The sequence below is a fragment of the Armigeres subalbatus genome, chromosome 3 (genome assembly GCF_024139115.2).
Source record: "Armigeres subalbatus isolate Guangzhou_Male chromosome 3, GZ_Asu_2, whole genome shotgun sequence".
Taxonomy (NCBI): domain Eukaryota; kingdom Metazoa; phylum Arthropoda; class Insecta; order Diptera; family Culicidae; genus Armigeres; species Armigeres subalbatus.
The window spans coordinates 428,723,709-428,741,605 of record NC_085141.1 but is presented as its reverse complement, the minus strand read 5'-3'; the positions used below and the strand labels follow the sequence as shown (position 1 = coordinate 428,741,605).

At 42.8% G+C, this 17,897-nt stretch overlaps 1 protein-coding gene across 8 annotated transcripts in view; it reads left to right on the top strand.

Annotated features, from left to right (window-relative positions):
• LOC134227513 (putative uncharacterized protein DDB_G0271606) overlaps window positions 1-17,897 on the top strand; it is a 441,623-nt gene that overhangs the window by 410,792 nt on the left and 12,934 nt on the right. For 7 of the 8 annotated variants that reach the window (XM_062709066.1, XM_062709061.1, XM_062709064.1 and 4 more), the window contains one exon: window positions 203-3,946. In XM_062709066.1, the coding sequence (XP_062565050.1) occupies window positions 382-3,946 (3,565 nt within the window). In that variant the 5' untranslated portion in view covers window positions 203-381. The remainder of the gene's footprint in view (window positions 1-202; window positions 3,947-17,897) is intronic. The other variant, XM_062709065.1, reaches the window with a different exon arrangement.

Sequence of the window (17,897 nt, the reverse complement as noted above, 5' to 3'; positions counted from 1 at the left end):
CTTGCTTACAAAAAACATGATTTGCTGGATAAGCAGTGAATGTCTTAGCACAAGTAAGGATATTCTACTAAAGCTCCCAAAAATATTTTTGCCGAGTTACTACATGACTATGTAGGCTCTGTAATAGTAAAATAAAAAAAACCACTCAACATAAAATATAAACAGCAGATTAACACGTTTTTCTATTTCATTTTATTTTCAGATTTCACGATTGATGGACTTTGGGTTTCTCTTATGAAGAGTCCTATTGTCTACGGAACAGTGTCGCTCAGAGATTGTACGAATGAATTATCGGAGGGGACAGCGTGTCACCTAAGCCGTTCAGCTAGAGACAGCCGTATCGTGAGTTTGTTTCAATTTTAAATTCAATTTTTGCCTAAGATGGATCCATCCGGTCCATGGTCGTACAGCTATAACCGTCAGCCGGGCGCAGCCAGTGGTGAGTTCCATCACCACCTTGCGACGGCAGCCGCAGCTGGCGGTATCGGATTGGCTGCTCACAATACCACCGTTGGTGCGCCATCGACCACATCTCAACTACTGCTACAAGCAGCCCACACAACATCGCTCGGGACCTCGTCGGGCCCGTTCAATCCAACAGGATTTCTATCAACGCCGGGAGTCAGTTACGATGCAGTGTTCACTCCACTGTTCCATCCCGCAGCCAACCCAAAGCCTGCTCATTACAGCTCGACCATCAACCAGCATCGGGTGTTGGCCCAAGCGCAGGCCCAGGCCGCAGTAAAGCAAGTTAACGAACCCGAAACTGTACGGGACAACTACACTACACAACAAACCTTAGCGGCTGCTGCTCAAGTCGCCAATTTTTACGAGCAGCAGCAACAGCAACAGCAACAACAGCAAACATCTAATACCAGTGCAGCAAGTAGCGGCTCCGCTTCAACCAGTGGCTCCTGGCAAGGCAACCCAAGTCCTTTCGGCATTATGCCACACGAGAATGTCGTCCAATCGAACCCCGTTACATCGGCGCCATCAAAAACCACTACTTCTACGTACGAGAACTTCAACGCACATTTCACCAACTTGAACCAACTCAACACCCAGCTGGCAAGCAAGGCGTCAGCACGATCAGCTTCACCCGCAGTCAACAGTGGAAACAGCAGTGCAGGTGCAGCCAAAGCCGGTACTAACTACTTTGCTTCGTCCAACACCAGCAGCAATCAGCAGCAGTATGGTGGAGTGAACGAATCTCTATCAAATTATTCCACCCAACAGCAGCAAGCCAGTAAACAACAAATGGAATACGGCGGTACTAGTAAGTCATTGTCGTCCAACTCCGGTTCAGGCAGTAGTTCGTCTTCGCTTCAGCAGACCTCTTCATCTTCTTGCATTGTTATTACCCCTGTCTCCAGTTCCATCAATTCCTCATCTTCCCTAGCATCTCCCCCGGCAAAAGAACAAAAGTATCAATCCCGTATCATACCATCCCAAACGCCTCTCGTGAATTCCTCCATTGTGTACGCGGCTCGCAATCATAATGCCCATCATGCAGCCGCCGCAGTCACCAGTTTGACTGATCCAAAAACCCGGCTATTATCGGCAGGTTTGCAGACGCAGCAGCAACAGCAACATCAGATCCAGCAGCAGCAACTTCAGCACAATGCGCACTATCTGCTGCAGATGAATAGTTTCTTAGTACCACCTTCGGCTGCATCGCCTCCGACGGCACTAAATAGTGACAAAATTGTACAAAAGTCCTCTAACCAATCGAAATCAATCGGTGGCGGAGGAGGAGGTGGAGGTGGCCAATCTGCCACGATAAAAACTGATGGCCAACATACTGTAATTAGTCACCAACCCCAGTCCTCACCAATTAGCTACTCGATCACCGATAGCAACGGACGAGCGAGTAGTAATTCTTCCTCTACATCCGCTTCGGTGGCGACATCTGCTAAAATAAATAGTCCCCTTAATCGTGTCAATAACAATAGTAATAATAGTAATATTTCTAGGAATAATAGTAACAGTAGTAGTAATCAGCAGCAGCAATATCAACAAAACAGTGCCTCTAATAGCTATAGATCTAATTATAATCAGTTGAGCGTATCTGGTAGCAGCGCTGAGTCCGTTGATTACGGTCGCATCAACAAACGTGAGTCCCATCAGCTGCAGCAGCAACAGCAACCGCAACAACAACAGTATTCGAATGCTTCACTATCTCGTCATAATATGCCTCCATCGCCAGCAGCTTCCGATTACAGTAGTAGCTCTGGGACGTTATCGAGGCGCCCATCTTCGCCCAATCTTACCCATTCTCAAGCTTCCCCGATCGGACACGTGTCCAGTCCAGCTTATCCCATGTACAACAGCCCGATGGGTAATGCGCTATCATCCCCGAAACACCATACCCAGCATTCGTCAAATCTTCAAACTGCGGCGATTCGTTCTCCATCGTCGAATCTATCCCGACAGCCACAACCCCAACCACAATCTCAACAACAACAACAGCAGCAACAACAGCAACAAGCACAACCACAACAGCAAGTGGCCTATTCGTCTGTAATAACACGCACTCAACAACCCCAGCAACAAAATCTTCCCCAACAGCAGCAACAACAGCCACATGTACCCCCGATTCAGGTTCCTTCATTAAGTCATTGGAACAATCGTAATGCAAATGAGCGGCTACAGCCGGAACGAAATGATCCGATGACAATAGTGAAAAATCTTCAACAACCGAGCATCATTTCTCCAACCCCTGAACGGCAAGTTGCTCCGCAAGTAACGCCTGAAAAGACTGAATCTAAGTCGAGACGAAAAAAGTCGGATACCCCCACCAGAATCATACCGATGGCAAGCGTGGCAAATGGGGAATTCAATGTAAATACGACGATAACTTCGAATGCTGGAAATTCGCTGGGTTCAGGCAGTAGTCAGACAAGTACAAGTGGTGCTGGTAGTGAAGCAAACTCGAAAGACAACAGTAATACGCTGGATTTTGACCGGTGGAACTTGGCACCACCACCGGCTGGAACCACAAAAATGTTCGCAAATAGTAATTTTATACCTCAAACACCCTCCACGCCCTTCATTCCTCCTCCCCATCCGATCTACTATCCAGCTTTCCATGGTCCGATTCCTTTAATACCAAATGAGATTATCAGCAATACTCTCGCAGCAGCTGTCAGCAGTAATCTCGACACTCCAACATATACCACTTTGCTTAGTGCGTCGGACAGCACTAGTTTGGCTACATCTGGCAATAATAACAATAATAGTAGTACTGGTCGCGGAGGCGAAGACGAACGACCTTCTTCTAATGTTGACAACAGCAATAAGGTTGTAGTCCCAAATATAGAGGAAGAACTTGGATTTCTTACAGAAAACTCGCGAACAAATTCTCAGCAGCAACAGTCGCAGTCGCAACCGCAGCAACAAACACAACAGCCGAATCAACAGCAGCAGGGTGCTTCCAATGACGGTGCCGCGGGAAATAATGGTGTTGCACCCCCTAAGAAGTTCAACGTTCCACCTAAAGAATCAAAGGGCTTCATGGGAAGTTACCTGAAGTTCTTACAGGGCGAACGAGATACATCTCCGCCGCCGGCAAGCAGGAGCAACCGTAAGACCACGTGGTCTCGACCCACTCCTACTCCTGCAGCAAACAAGACCAATGCTGCTAATAATGCTGCCAATAAACAGACCCCTGCTAACCAACAGCAGACACCGCAGCAACAACCGCAGCAACAGCAACCACCGCAAGCGACGCCCCAAGCCCAACAGGTGGCACAGAATGTTAGTAATGGTATGCTATATACCGACCAATACATGTCTAATTTCCATATTCCAAATCTGCAGCAAAAGCAGCCGGCAAATGTTCAACAGCCACAACAACAGCAACAACTACAACAGCAGCCTGATCCCCGATACGCTCCGTATACAACCCCAAAGGATAACCGGAAACGCAAGTTCGACACCGCAGAAGGTAATAACTTAGCATACGATAGTGCTTCTAGCGAAGGAAGTGGCTACGGCTCACTTCGAAATGACAATACAGCAGTAGCAATGGCTGCGGCGGCAGCTGCAGCAGCTGCCGCAACAGCCGAGCTACAGCTTCAGATAGAACGCAATCAAAAGAAGATGCAAAGTGCGCAACAGATGCAACATCAACAAATCCACCAGCACCAACAACAGGTGCAACAACAGTTACAACAGCAATCTATTGCGAGATCACGTTCGCCTTCCGCATCTCAACACCAATCATCTACTTCAGATGCGTCCTCATCATCCTCCGCCTCTTCTCAGCAGCAACAGCAACAGTTGACGCAACATCAAAGTCAACAACAGAACCTTCTCATGACTCCAACCGCTCAACACTTACTTACATCTGCTGCAGCAGCAGCCGCCCTTAACCCGGCCAATCTCCCAATGACCCATCCCTCTCATCCCCACCACCAACAGTTGCAGCAGCAGATGATTCAGCAATCGTATTACCATCATGCCGCTGCAGCTCAACAGCAAGATGAAGGTGCTTTCAGTTTGTTTGATCTACATCTTCGGCGACAAAGGTGGTAACACTTTTAAGTCCACCTCGGCGATCCGCGATCCTTACCTGGTTTTGATATTCTGCATCCATGTCCATTCCACCCCTTATCATTCGAATCGAGTGGATCGTGCCATCAGATTACTATCGTTTCCCATCGACGAGTAACTCATACAAAACATACACCGGAAAAGCTAATCAATACGCTGAAGAGAAATTGTTGCTCGTTTTTTTTTATAAGTTGTGCTGTAGTATCCTTTAAAAGGAAGATGAAAATTTTATATTCATAAGAATATTTATTTCGAACGTTGGCCAGGGTGCTACCAGATCGTGTATTTTCTCTCATTTCTTAAAATATAACTCTGGAGTGAGTATGTTAGGTAGAGATGAACAATAAATACAAAATGAGAGATTCAAACATCACATTCACACATGCTTTAGAGTAGATTTGGCACAGGATCCCAAAAAACTTAAATATCTATAATCGGTCACAGTTTGAGCGTTTGCAGAAACGATAAACGACGAGAAGTGATATTTATTTCCAGTTGAATAATTATCATTTTTCTTTGGTATAACAATTGGAGTTGATTTCCGTTGGCTATGTGATTTGCTATTTCAATTTTCTCGTTAAAAATCAGAAAATCCGAGAATCTCACATAAGTATTTGAAACGCTTGTAATCGAAACAAAAAAAAATCGCGGTTTAGAGGAAAACTAACTTGTTTAGAGAAATGTCAAAAACTCGTGGTTCTCGGCGGGTGGTCTCTGTGATATGGAACTCTAGGTTTGATCTTAGATTCGAAATCAAAAGAATTGATAATTGTGCAGCCCATACGCGTACGGGACATCCTGAACAATTCACATTACTTGTACAGACACGCAAAGGCACAAAGGTGAAAGTGGAAAATCTAGCTGTTGCGATGCTACTGTTACTGTTAATCGATAGAAAAGCGAATAAGCTAACAAACAAATAGTGATGGACGGTAATTGCGTTGCTGAAAGCGAGATGATTTAATATTGTAAATACGTGTACCATACTAAAATATCTATATATATGAACAATTTACTCTCATTCATAAGAAGGATGATGTTAATAGCAGTAGAAAAGCGTTATTTTTTAATTAATTTAACTTTCATTTCTGTTGTTCAGTTGGTAATCGGACAAGTGAATATAATGCGTAAAACTATTTGTATGATATAGAGGGCAGCAGCATACTGAAGGTATCATTTCAAAGTGAAGCAAAATTGTTATTGTACAAATAAAACTGGACGTAATTCGCATACAGACACAATGAATGGCATATTGTAACAAGTTAATTTAGAGGTATCACAGTATCCAGGCCTTGTGTTGATGTGCAAACTGATCCAAAACAATTCATTCGTGAGAATGCATTTCTTCCATCACGGTACATAGATTACCGAAAAGATAGAAATGCTACTTTTGTCAGCTTTAAAATACTTCAGTTTTAATCATCGGATGGCCGGACCGATGTACCCAGCATTAAGGAACAAATTTCATTAAGTATTCTTTATTTTGCGATTGGGCAGACCAAGTCAAGTGAAAACAATGGAAAGAAAATATGCGGAATATAAGATTCTTTATTACTGAACCCGAGTCTTTGTTTTCATTTCCTTTTGAATGCACTTCCATATATTCTTTTTCAGGTTGGAAAACTTGTTGAATTTGTTGAATTAGTTTTAAGGAAAAAGAGAGTAGCACAGAGGTAGCACCCATGCCAAAGCACGATAATTTGAAAATGAAAACAATAGTCGAATCATAAAACATTGTTATTGAAATTGGAATAACTACTTGTAAGCAAACTATTGTACGTAGCAATCATGAAAACCAAACATGTATCACGTCTCACATTTTCTATCACCCTACTAAGTAAAGAAAGTGAATCTCTCACACGAGACGATCTACTATCGATCGAGCCACATCCTTGCGTAGCTTATTTCAATTTCATACAATGTTTTCAAAATTGTGGCACAAATCGCGAAAAAAAAACTTTCATGATCAAACAATCTGAAGAGCCTCTGTCTGCATCTTTTTTTCTGTTGAGTGGTTTAAGTCTGGGGAGAAAAATAGCTAAAATCGAATCAAGCAAGTAAGTACATATTGATGCTGCTGTTTGCTGTTTGAGATGAGAACGAGGTAGGTATGATGACAGTGAATAAAATTGTTGTTGAATCTGGTGTTGGTGGATTAAATCTAGTTGCAAAATTGAATGGTTGTAAAGTAGTTTGCATTTTTGATTTGGGTTTAAATAAAACCCATCAAACCGTTATACAATATATTTTGAATACGTTAAAATACGTTAGTTTTTACCCATTTTCTAAATAACTTATGCTGGTACTGTTCTACGCATCATTGTCCGTATTATTGTTTCAAGGATGTTTGTCCCACTGTGCTAGTGATTGAATATTTGACCAAGTAATAGTTCTCTATCAGCCATAATAGATAAGGTATTCAACAATCCGGTTTTCTAGTAGTTGAATTTGTGAATGAATTGTTTTGAAGTCTACAGCGCTGTGTAGCATTCATCATAGAAAAATAACACTGGATAACTATTGTGGTAGAATTGTTATTTTGTTTTCAATTCGGCGTGAAAAAATCTGAGAGTTGCTTTAGTCATATATGTTTTTGTTTGGAAAAAATACCGAAATTTGCATGTGAAAAAAGCCTATGCAAATGAACGAAATTTTGCTCACTGAATCTATAAAGTCGGAATATTTAAATTCAAAAGGCTAATTGAAAATATATTGGGTACTGGTAATTTCAAACTGTATCGAAACATTAGGGAATCATATGCAATGGGGACTCTTTAACGTTGGATAGAATAAGCAATTTTATTTTATTTTAATACTAGCAGACCCGACGAACTTCGTTTCGGCTAAAATTGATTTTTCCTCTGATTAGTTCTCGAGTTATGCAGAAATTTCTGTTTCATCTGTATGGGGACCCCCCCCCCCCCCTTCCAAAGGAGGAGGGGTCTCCAACCATCTTAAGAACCTTCCCCGGTCCAAAAAACCTCTGCATACAAATTTTCACGCCGATCGGCTCAGTAATTTCGGAGTCCATAAGGTTCAGACAGACAGAAATTCATTTTTATGTATATAGAATAACAGCTTTTTCTGTGATACTACATCCCAAGTAATCAAAAGTTCCTTTAAGAGTACGTTCTTTGCTTAATCAGCTTCACTGAGCTGCTTAAGCGAAAAACGTACTCTTAAAGGTACTTTCGGGATTTCCCATGGGATATGTTCTAGACCAAAAAAATAGACAGAATCACTGTCTTCGACCAGAGGTCATAAAGACTGAATACTTAACACCTAGTATTAGACAACGGACAGGACATTTACACAACACCCAGTTGAATTTTAGAATTTCCCGATTTACGAAAAGTTTTTTAATGTTAGATAACTATAAGTATCAGCCCTTTGACTGCTATACGAGCTGTTGACGTACGACTACGTAGATAAGCAGAATCCGTCAGGAATGAAGACATGCATTTAGACGGGAAAATTATAAATATACAAGTTGATGAGTTGTGAAGAAATTTAATACGATTCCCTAGTAACATTTTGGTTTTATTCTGGTTGTATAACACTCTTGAAGAGTAAGTAATGGTCTTCAAGAGCGTTTCGAAACTTAAAATGTTACTTGGGTTGTACATAAATCGATCTAGAGTGCGGTGCTGCAATATTTGACATTTGAAAAGCAAGGCTTTGATCCCGAGCAACGCAGGGTCCGATCTGCTAGTTATTCAATAAAATCATTGGCAATAGACCTTCTTCTTCTTCTTCTTACTGGCATTACATCCCCACACTGGGACAGAGCCGCCTCGCAGCTTAGTGTTCATTAAGCACTTCCACAGTTATTAACTGCGAGGTTTCTAAGCCAGGTTACCATTTTTGTATTCGTATATTATGATGCTAGCACGATGATACTTTTATGCCCAGGGAAGTCGAGACAATTTTCCAATCCGAAAACCGGGAATCGAACCCAGCCACCCCCTCAGCATAGTCTTTCTTTGTAGCCACGCGTCTTACCGCACGGCTAAGGAGGGCCCCTTATAGACCTTATACTGCCATTATACGCATAGTTGTCCCATGTACATAGGAATCTCAGCAAACATAAGACAAATATGCGTATAACGGCAGTATATATCTGTGTGTAGTTTAATATCGCGAATAAAATCAATATTGATTGTAGAACACAAAGGTGACCCATTTTGCCCCCCTGTTTGACCCATCTTGCTCTGACAATTTTTGATTAACAGAAAAACAGACTTTTTTGTGTTTCGAAATGAAATAAAAATTGGAATTTTTATTATTTCATGCCCTTGGTATACACGAGCTAATTATTTTAAAACTATGTTGAAAAGTTAAATTTAAATGTGTTTGTTCGGAGGCATTATGTGATGAACTTATTGATATTAAAAAATCACGTTAATAAAGAAAAAATCTAGGGCATTTTTGCTGATATTATGCAACTTTGACAGAAATCTCAGCAAAAAACATGTTTGCGTGGGCTCAGCTGTGCGAATCTCGGTAAAAGTTTAACAAATTGCTGAAATCCCGGTGAAAAATAAGTAATAAATAAAAAATAATAATAACAACTACATTTTCATAAGGGAAGATCCATTACTTACCTAATGCAAAAATTGGCCATTTTCAACCCCTCCTCCCCCCTATGTCACACTTTTTGTATGAATTTTTGGAATTTTTTGTATGGATTGTCACCCCCCCCCCCCTCTGAGCGTTACGTAATTTATGGATGCTCCCTAACTAGACACATCATCATAATATTATAGATCTTATCGTATCAAAATGAGCAGCAACTTTTTTAACCATCATCGATCGAGCTAAAGGAACTCCCAATTGAGAAATGTGTCAATCAGTACTGCAAGAGGTCGTGATCGTCATATATGACAGAGAGTAAAGCGTCTCTTTCTATTTCAGGCGACCAAATGGAAGAGTCATGGGTTCTTTGATCAATTTCGCATGAAATGCAGTCATGAAAGGATGAAATTTAAATGTCTAAATTATTTGAATAGATATATGCAAAGGATAATGATTAGCCGATACATCAATCTATTAATTTAATCCACCGACTTGAAAGTGATAATAAATACAATAATAAAGCAGATATTGCAAACTTTCAAGCCCCGTCACAGAATAAGTTTTGTTTGAGGTTTTTGTAGCATGCCTCTCATCCTCCGCGTTTCTATAGAGAATGAAAGGAACAGATATGTAAACATCGCGTGACATCTCTTATTGAAATTGAGAAATTGTAGTACTGGTTGTAATATTTACGTTACAGCTCCGATAATTTTTATATAATCTATTCGTTAAAAATGTAGAAAAAACGATTTTTTGACAGATTTCACGTGTTGAGCCATTTTGCCCATAAAATGCGTCATTCAAAGGTCATTCTCTTCTACCCGTTTACCCTTCTTACCAAATATACAATTGAACATATGCTACTAATAAACCGGATTCATCGGTGAAAACTGATAGAGGGAAGTAAAAAAAATAGTGTTTGAGAATAGAGCACAAATCAATAGTTTACTATTGAAAATTATTAGAATTATTAGATTGGTGTTTCTGAATCTTGCTCCCAAAACCTTTCGTTTTTCGTTTTCGTCTCATTAATCTAAATTCTGGAATGTAGCCGCATTCATTTTTTAATTTATTTAGTCTACATCTAAACAGATAACACTGAATCAACAATTTGACGCCACAATACACGGTTCGAGGCCGCATCTCTACATCCTCGCATACCAAGTCATCACGCTCACCAAGTCATGGTCTGCCCATGTCGCTCGCTGCGCTCCACTCCGTCTCGTACCTGCTGGATCAGAAGCGAACACCATCTTTGCAGGGTTGCTGTCCGGCATTATTGCAACATGCCCTGCCCATCGTGACCTTCCGGCTTTAGCTGCCTTTAGTTACCTGATGGATTCGTCATAGGGCTGGGCGAGCTCTTGGTTCATCATTCGCCGCCGCACACCGTCTTCTTGCACACCGCCAAAGATGGTCCTAAGCACCCGTCTCTAGAATACTCCGAGTGCTTGCAAGTCCTTCTCGAGCATAGTCCACGTTCCATGTCCATAGAGGACTACCCGTCGTATTAACGTCTTGTACATGACACATTTGGTGCGGTGGCGAATCTTTTTCGACCGCAGTTTCTTCTGGAGCCCGTAGTAGGCCCGACTTCCACAGATGATGCGCCTTCGTATTTCACGACTAACGTTGTTGTCAGCCGTTAGCAAGGATCCGAGGTAGACGAATTCCTCGACCACCTCGAAGGTATCCCCGTCTATCGTAACACTGCTTCCCAGGCGGACCCTGTCGCGCTTGGTTCCACCCACAAGCATGTACTTTGTCTTTGACGCATTCACCACCAGTCCAACTTTTGTTGCTTCACGTTTCAGGCGGGTGTACAGTTCTGCCACCTTTGCAAATGTTCGGCCGACAATGTCCATGTCATCCGCGAAGCAAATAAATTGACTGGATCTGTTGAAAATCGTACCCCGGCTGTTACACCCGGCTCTCTGCATGACTTCTTCTAGTGCAATGTTGAACAACAAGCACGAAAATCCATCACTTTGTCTTAGTCCCCGGCGCGATTCGATCTGGCGGCTTCGCCCGAGATCTTCACAAAGTTTTTCACACCATCCACCGTTGCTTTAATCAGTCTGGAAAGCTTCCCAGGAAAGCTGTTCTCGTCCATAGTTTTCCATAGCTCTACGCGGTCTATACTGTCGTATGCCGCCTTGAAATCAACGAACAGATGGTGCGTTGGGACCTGGTATTCACGGCATTTTGAAGGATTTGCCGTACAGTAAAGATTTGGTCCGTTGTCGAGCGGCCGTCAACGAAGCCGGCTTGATAACTTCCCACGAACTCGTTCACTAATGGTGACAGACTACGGAAGATGATCTGAGATTTCACTTTGTAGGCGGCATTAAGGATGGTGATCGCTCGAAAGTTCTCACACTCCAGTTTGTCGCCTTTCTTGTAGATGGGGCATATAACCCCTTCCTTCCACTCCTCCGGTAGCTGTTCGGTTTCCCAGATTCTGACTATCAGTTTGTGCAGGCAAGTGGCCAGCTTTTCCGGGCCCATCTTGATGAGCTCAGCTCCGATACCATCCTTACCAGCTGCTTTATTGGTCTTTAGCTGTTTAATGGCATCCTTAACTTCTCTCAAGGTGGGGGCTGGTTGGCTTCCATCGTCCGCTGAAATGACGTAGTCATCTCCTCCACTGCCTTGACTTTCACTGCCTGTACTCTCAGCGCCATTCAGACGTTCCTCGTAGTGCTGCTTCCACCTTTCAATCACCACACGTTCGTCCGTCAAGATGCTCCCATCCTTATCCCGGCACATTTCGGCTCGCGGCACGAAGCCTTTGCGGGATGCGTTGAGCTTCTAATAGAACTTGCGTGTATCTTGAGAACGGCACAGCTGTTCCATCTCCTCGCACTCCGCTTCTTCCAGGCGGCGTTTCTTCTCCTGAAAAAGGCGGGTCTGCTGTCTCCGCTTCCGTCTATAACGTTCCACGTTCTGCCGGGTACCTTGCTGCAGCGCGACCGCCCGCGCTGCGTCCTTCTCCTCCAGGATCTGTCTGCACTCTTCGTCGAACCAATCGTTCCGTCGACTTCGTCCCACATACCCGACGTTGTTCTCCGCTGCGTCGTTAATGGCTGCTTTAACTGTATTCCAGCAGTCCTTAAGAGGGGCCCCATCAAGCTCACCCTCTTCCGGCAACGCTGCCTCGAGATGCTGCGCATATTCAGTGGCGACATCAGGTTGCTTCAGTCGCTCTAGGTCGTACCGCGGAGGTCGTCGGTATCGAACATTGATGATGACGGATAGTTTTGGGCTCAGTTTAACCATCACCTGATAGTGGTCAGAGTCGATGTTAGCACCACGATATGTCCTGACGTCGATAATGTCGGAGAAGTGCCGTCCATCAATCAGAACGTGGTCGATTTGTGATTCTGTCTGCAGTGGTGATCTCCAGGTGTACCGATACGGAAGGCTGTGTTGGAAGTAGGTGCTGCGAATGGCCATATTCTTGGAGGCGGCGAAATCAATCAAATCAATTATTTTGGGATATATAAAATACTAATTAAGGGCTATGAAACGTGTTTGATTACGGTGAGGCGTATTGCCCAAGCACTTTTTGAAATCCAGTTTTCACGACTTTTCAACAAAGCTTTATTACGTGTTCTCAGTAATATTTTTACATGACTACTCACAGGTAATGGATTTGTGACTTGTTGAACTACCAAATAACACAAAGTTTGCATAAATTAAGTTGAAAATAAAAAGCTTTCATAGGTATTGCCATAAGGGGGTGTATTATACCGTCTTACCCTACATGTGATCGACACTTACACGTATAAGACACACGGTACAAACGTGTGAAAATATTGGCAATATTCCAGAAGTTGCGAGACTTCAGAGGGTACTTACTTGCAAAAGATCATACGAATCAGCTAGGGAATCTGAAAAATAAGAATGGATTTTTCTCAGTAAAAATCTGGTGAAATATTAAAGTTGATTATGGAAATCCATTTTCCTGGATCGATTATGTATGTAGACTTAAAAACAAGTGGTTCGTTTCAAAGTCAAAGATGTTCAGTAAGAACAACTAAAATGTCTGATAAATCTGCAGGACCGGACGAAATAATTCCAGCAATGCTGGCGAAGGAGTATTGATTCCGTCGTCAACTGAGATTTTCAAGGTAACGACAGACTGCCGTCATACGCATATTTGTCCCATGTTTGCTGGGATTCCCTATGTACATGGGACAATTATGCGTAGAACGGCAGTAGAGTTCATCTTCATGTAGCCTACACACCAAATTGTTAAAAAGATTTTCAGCAAACTGGTTTGCTGAAAAACAACCAGTAAATTCAGTACTTACTGAAAGTCAGCAAGTTGATTCGAATTTGCTGAAAATCAGTATACTGTTCCAATCTGCTGATTGCTCAGCAATTTCCACCGACTCATGTCAAACATAAAAACCAGCCATTTTTAGTTCCATTGCAAAGTTGATAATCATCGATTTTTGTTGCTGTTCTTGAACATATAATTCCTTTTTGTAGAACATGTAAGTATTTTATATCTTATTTATTAAGTATAACATATGTAAGATAAGTTGAGAATATCCATGTGTAATCATATTAAATATTTTTCAGCCAGTGCAAGTCGTACAATGTTGGTGATCCTGACGAAAATTGGAATATTATTGAATTTTTAATGCTATATGATGCATATTATTTTGTTACATCAATGTCAGGCAAATAAATCTTCGTTATAAAAAACTAAAAAAAAACAATCCATATTTTGGAAAACAATTATGCGTGGGTCAAACACTATATGTCATCAATTTGATATATTTTGCTGAATAGTATCAGCATGATGCTGTTGAATCCGAACCTACTGAATTTTCAGCAAACTTCTAGAATTTGCTGATAATTCAGTAAATAATTGTCAATTGAAATGACAGTTCACTTTGCTGAAAATTTCAGTAATTTATGTTTGCTGAAATAATTGCTGATCATTCAGCTCGGCAAAATTCAGCAAAATTTTGCTGAAATTCGGCGAAAAAAATTTGGTGTGATAGTAAAGTTTTTTTGTGTCTTATGAAAGTCTCGTTAATAAAGACACAAATAGAAGTTAGTGCAACAAGTTGCAAAAAGGTGATTTTTTCGAGGCTTGCCGATAAATACTACGAGTGCTGAAAAAATCGAGTTTTGCAACGAGTTGCACACGCTATTTTTTGCAACGACGAAAAATGGACTTTAATTTGATAAATTTGGACCAAAATTGTACAGTCTAATTTACTCCACATGATCCTTCTTGCCAAAAATTATGTTGCTGCAGAGAACAATCAGATCCCATGTTACCGTGCCACATTGCATAGCTCGATAAGCCGTGAAGCAATAGATGTACTTGCCTTTGGAAATTTTTGATGTCATGTCCATCAAACTATTGCATGTATTACGCAACGCAGAGAATACACTATTTGAACACTTACCCAAGCTCATTCAGCAAAATGTAGTCATGTAACTACTGTTCTGATGTTAGTTTTTCATTATAGCACCCAAATGAGTGTCATAATGAATATTATGCAACCCATTTGAGTTGCATAATGTTCATTAAAGCACCCATTTCGTTGGTATGGAAAAGTAGGCCGTTTTATCACTCAAAGACGAACTGTAAACCAGATATTATGATCAGGAATTGCGAAAGAGCCTAGTAAAAGTTATCTTTATATCAATAGTAGCAAAAAGGAGATAAGACGCATCCTAGATCATTCAAGCTCATTAGTTTTCATCAGTTTTGTTAAAAACTATGAAAAATGTGTTGACTGTTGAGTGATTATATCAACTTAAAATACATGATCAAACATCCACTGTCTATGTTCCAGTTTACGGCACTGTATTACAATGGTATCTAAAGTGCAAAAGCTCTTTCGGCAAAAGAAATATCACTTTGTTCTTTTTTGGATATCGGAAAAGCTTTCGATAACGCTTCTTATTCGTCAATGGATCATGCACAGATGAAGCTGACTATAACTATAACGGGAGCAATGCGTAGCACTCCTTCAAAATTGTTTTTTATAATGTTAAAGCCCGCAGTCCACTGTTTGTCATAAATGACAAATATTTGTCAAATTTTATCCGGATATCTATCAGACTGACCAGATATCGACATGGATTTTTTTCTTTATTAAGGTGTTTATTCAATCCCCGGAAATAGGCAATTAACTTTGATTGAACTGAACCTGAGTTGCGTGCTCTTGCCTACGCAATGCGGTCGGGTCTGAGCTTGACGACCGACTGGCAAATAGCTTACACAACCTCACTTGATCAGTACAGTTGCTGATGAAGAATGTGTATAGCCGCCAGGCATTCTAAATACTCACGCTCCTCTAATGTGGACGTGTACTATACACATGTGGAAGTATTGGCTTGAGAAATGGATTGCGAGTGATTTGACTATGCGTCCAATTTGGGAATCTCGAGCTCGTTCAGTAGCCGCTAGGTTGCGAAGGCCGACGGAGGTCCTTCGTAGCTTAGTTGGTTAAAGCACCAGTCTAGCGTACTGTAGGGTCATGGGTTCGAGTCCCATCGAAGGAAAGTGGGTCCCCTGACGCTACATTGCATCCAGTCGACCGGGAAAGTTGCGGTGTCCCAGATATTACGAAATAAACGATGCAGTAGTTGAGCGGATGTCATGGGGTCATGCTTTGGATGGCTGTTTGAATCTCTAGCAGTGATGGAGCTTCGGTATTGACGCGTGTTATACGTCGGATCCTAGGCAGATCATGCCGAGGTGGTGATGGCCTGGCTGGCACTTGAAAAAGTTGTTCGAAGTGCTTATGCAGCGTGCAGCGTTTCAGCTGGTCAGTTGGGTCGGTCAATAACTGATCTTTCGCGTCTTTCACAGGCATCGTTGCATTCATCTTCGCCCCGCTTAAGCGTCGTGAGATATCGTAGAGGAGGCGAATGTCCCCGGTTGCGGCGGCTCTCTCTCCTTCGTCGGCCAGAGAGTCTGCCCACGCTCGCTTGTCCCGTCGACATGAGAGTTTTACTTCCTTTTCAAGAGCCGCGTATCGTTGACGGGCTAAGACTTTGGCTCCTCTGGTTTTTGATCGCTCTATCGTGGCTTTTGCTTCTCTTCGCTCCTCTATCTTCCTCCAGGTCTCATCGGTGATCCATTGTTTTCTCTGTGTGCGTAGTTCGCTCAGATTGTTCTCGCTGGTGGCGATGAAGGCATTCTTGATGGCGGTACACTGGTCTTCCACGCTGCCACCTTCCGGAATATCTGCAGCATGCGTCTCCAGTTCTTCAATGAAGGAGCGTTTCACAGTGGCATCTTCCAGTCGAGGTGTGTTGAATCGTCGTCAAACTCTTTCCTCCTGCCGACGAATCCGTGCAATGCGCAGGCGTATTTCGCCGATCAGGAGGTGATGATCACTCACGATATCGGCACTACGTTTATCCCGTACATCAAGAAGGCTCCGTTTCCATTTTCGACTGATGCAGATGTGGTCGATTTGATTTTCTGTAAAGCCGTCACGGGAGACCCACGTGACCTTGTGAACCGGTCGATGAGGGAAGAGCGATCCCCGATCACCATCACCATTACCACAAAATTCTGCGAACAGCTCTTCGTTTTAGCTCATTTCTCCGAGACCATGGCGACCCATAATGCGCTCATGGTTCGAGTTGTCGAATCTGATCTTCGCATGGAAGTCGCCCAAACAGATCTTGATTTAACCTTCGGAATTCTATCTGCGACGGCATTGAGTTGACTGTAGAAGTTCTCTTTGTCTTGCAGATCGGCAGCATCGGTTGGCGCATAACATTGGGTTATAGTAAGGTTTCGGACCCGTGTTCTAAATCTGGCAACGATTATCCTTTCACTTATAGGTTCCCACTTCATAAGCGCAGAGTGTGCCTGAGCGCTTAGTAGGGAGCCAACTCCGCGATGCCGGGGAGCGTGTTCACCTCGTAAACCAGAGTATAGCAGAACTTGTCCCGGCGGCGTTCTGTGGTCTCCAAAGTTTGGCCAACGGACTTCACTCAGTCCCAGGTTCTCAAGCTTCATGCGACGTGCCTCATTGGCAAGTTGTGCCAATTTACCCTGCTGGGCTAGAGTTAGAACGTTCCATGTTCCTAATTCCGTATTCTTTCATTGTCGGAATCTCTAACAAATTGACATTTCGGGAACTGTAGGTTGTTGACCCAAGGTTCCCTATCCACCGGGATGGGACTGCCATCTTAGACATAGCTTCCATGGAATAGCATTTCTTACTCAGCTACTGGATTTCAGAACAGTCGCTGTTGGAGCCGCACCTCCTTGGTGGACAGACGCTCGATCAGTCGGTTCAGTCGGTTGTTTAAAGTCCCACCCAACAACAGGACTAGGCTAGTGCGCTTTGAGCGGCACACGGTCGCTTTGATAGGGCCTGCTTGGGGACACATGCAGTTCAACAGAGCCCACTGTCGAACCCCACATCCTAGGCAGACCCCACAGGACGCACCCTCTCACTCTAGCTGATGTCAGAAGGAAAACAGTGTCCAGGCTGCACTACCAGCTAAGTACGCCAGCTAAGGGGCGGTCAATTGTCATCGGAAGACCCGTGGAAGCGTGAGTATTGGAACTTGTGAGGACCAGAGCTATGTTAGGCCCCCTTCCGGATGTCAACTCACCATTTCGCAGCCCAAGCGAAACTTTGAGAAACTATTTTTGTATGAAAAAATTTTTTTTCATCGGGTCGTATTTGAATGTGTTACTTCCTATTTCCCACAAGCTACCCGTTCTTCGAAAGTCCACGAAACAAACTTTCTGAAACTTTTTGAAG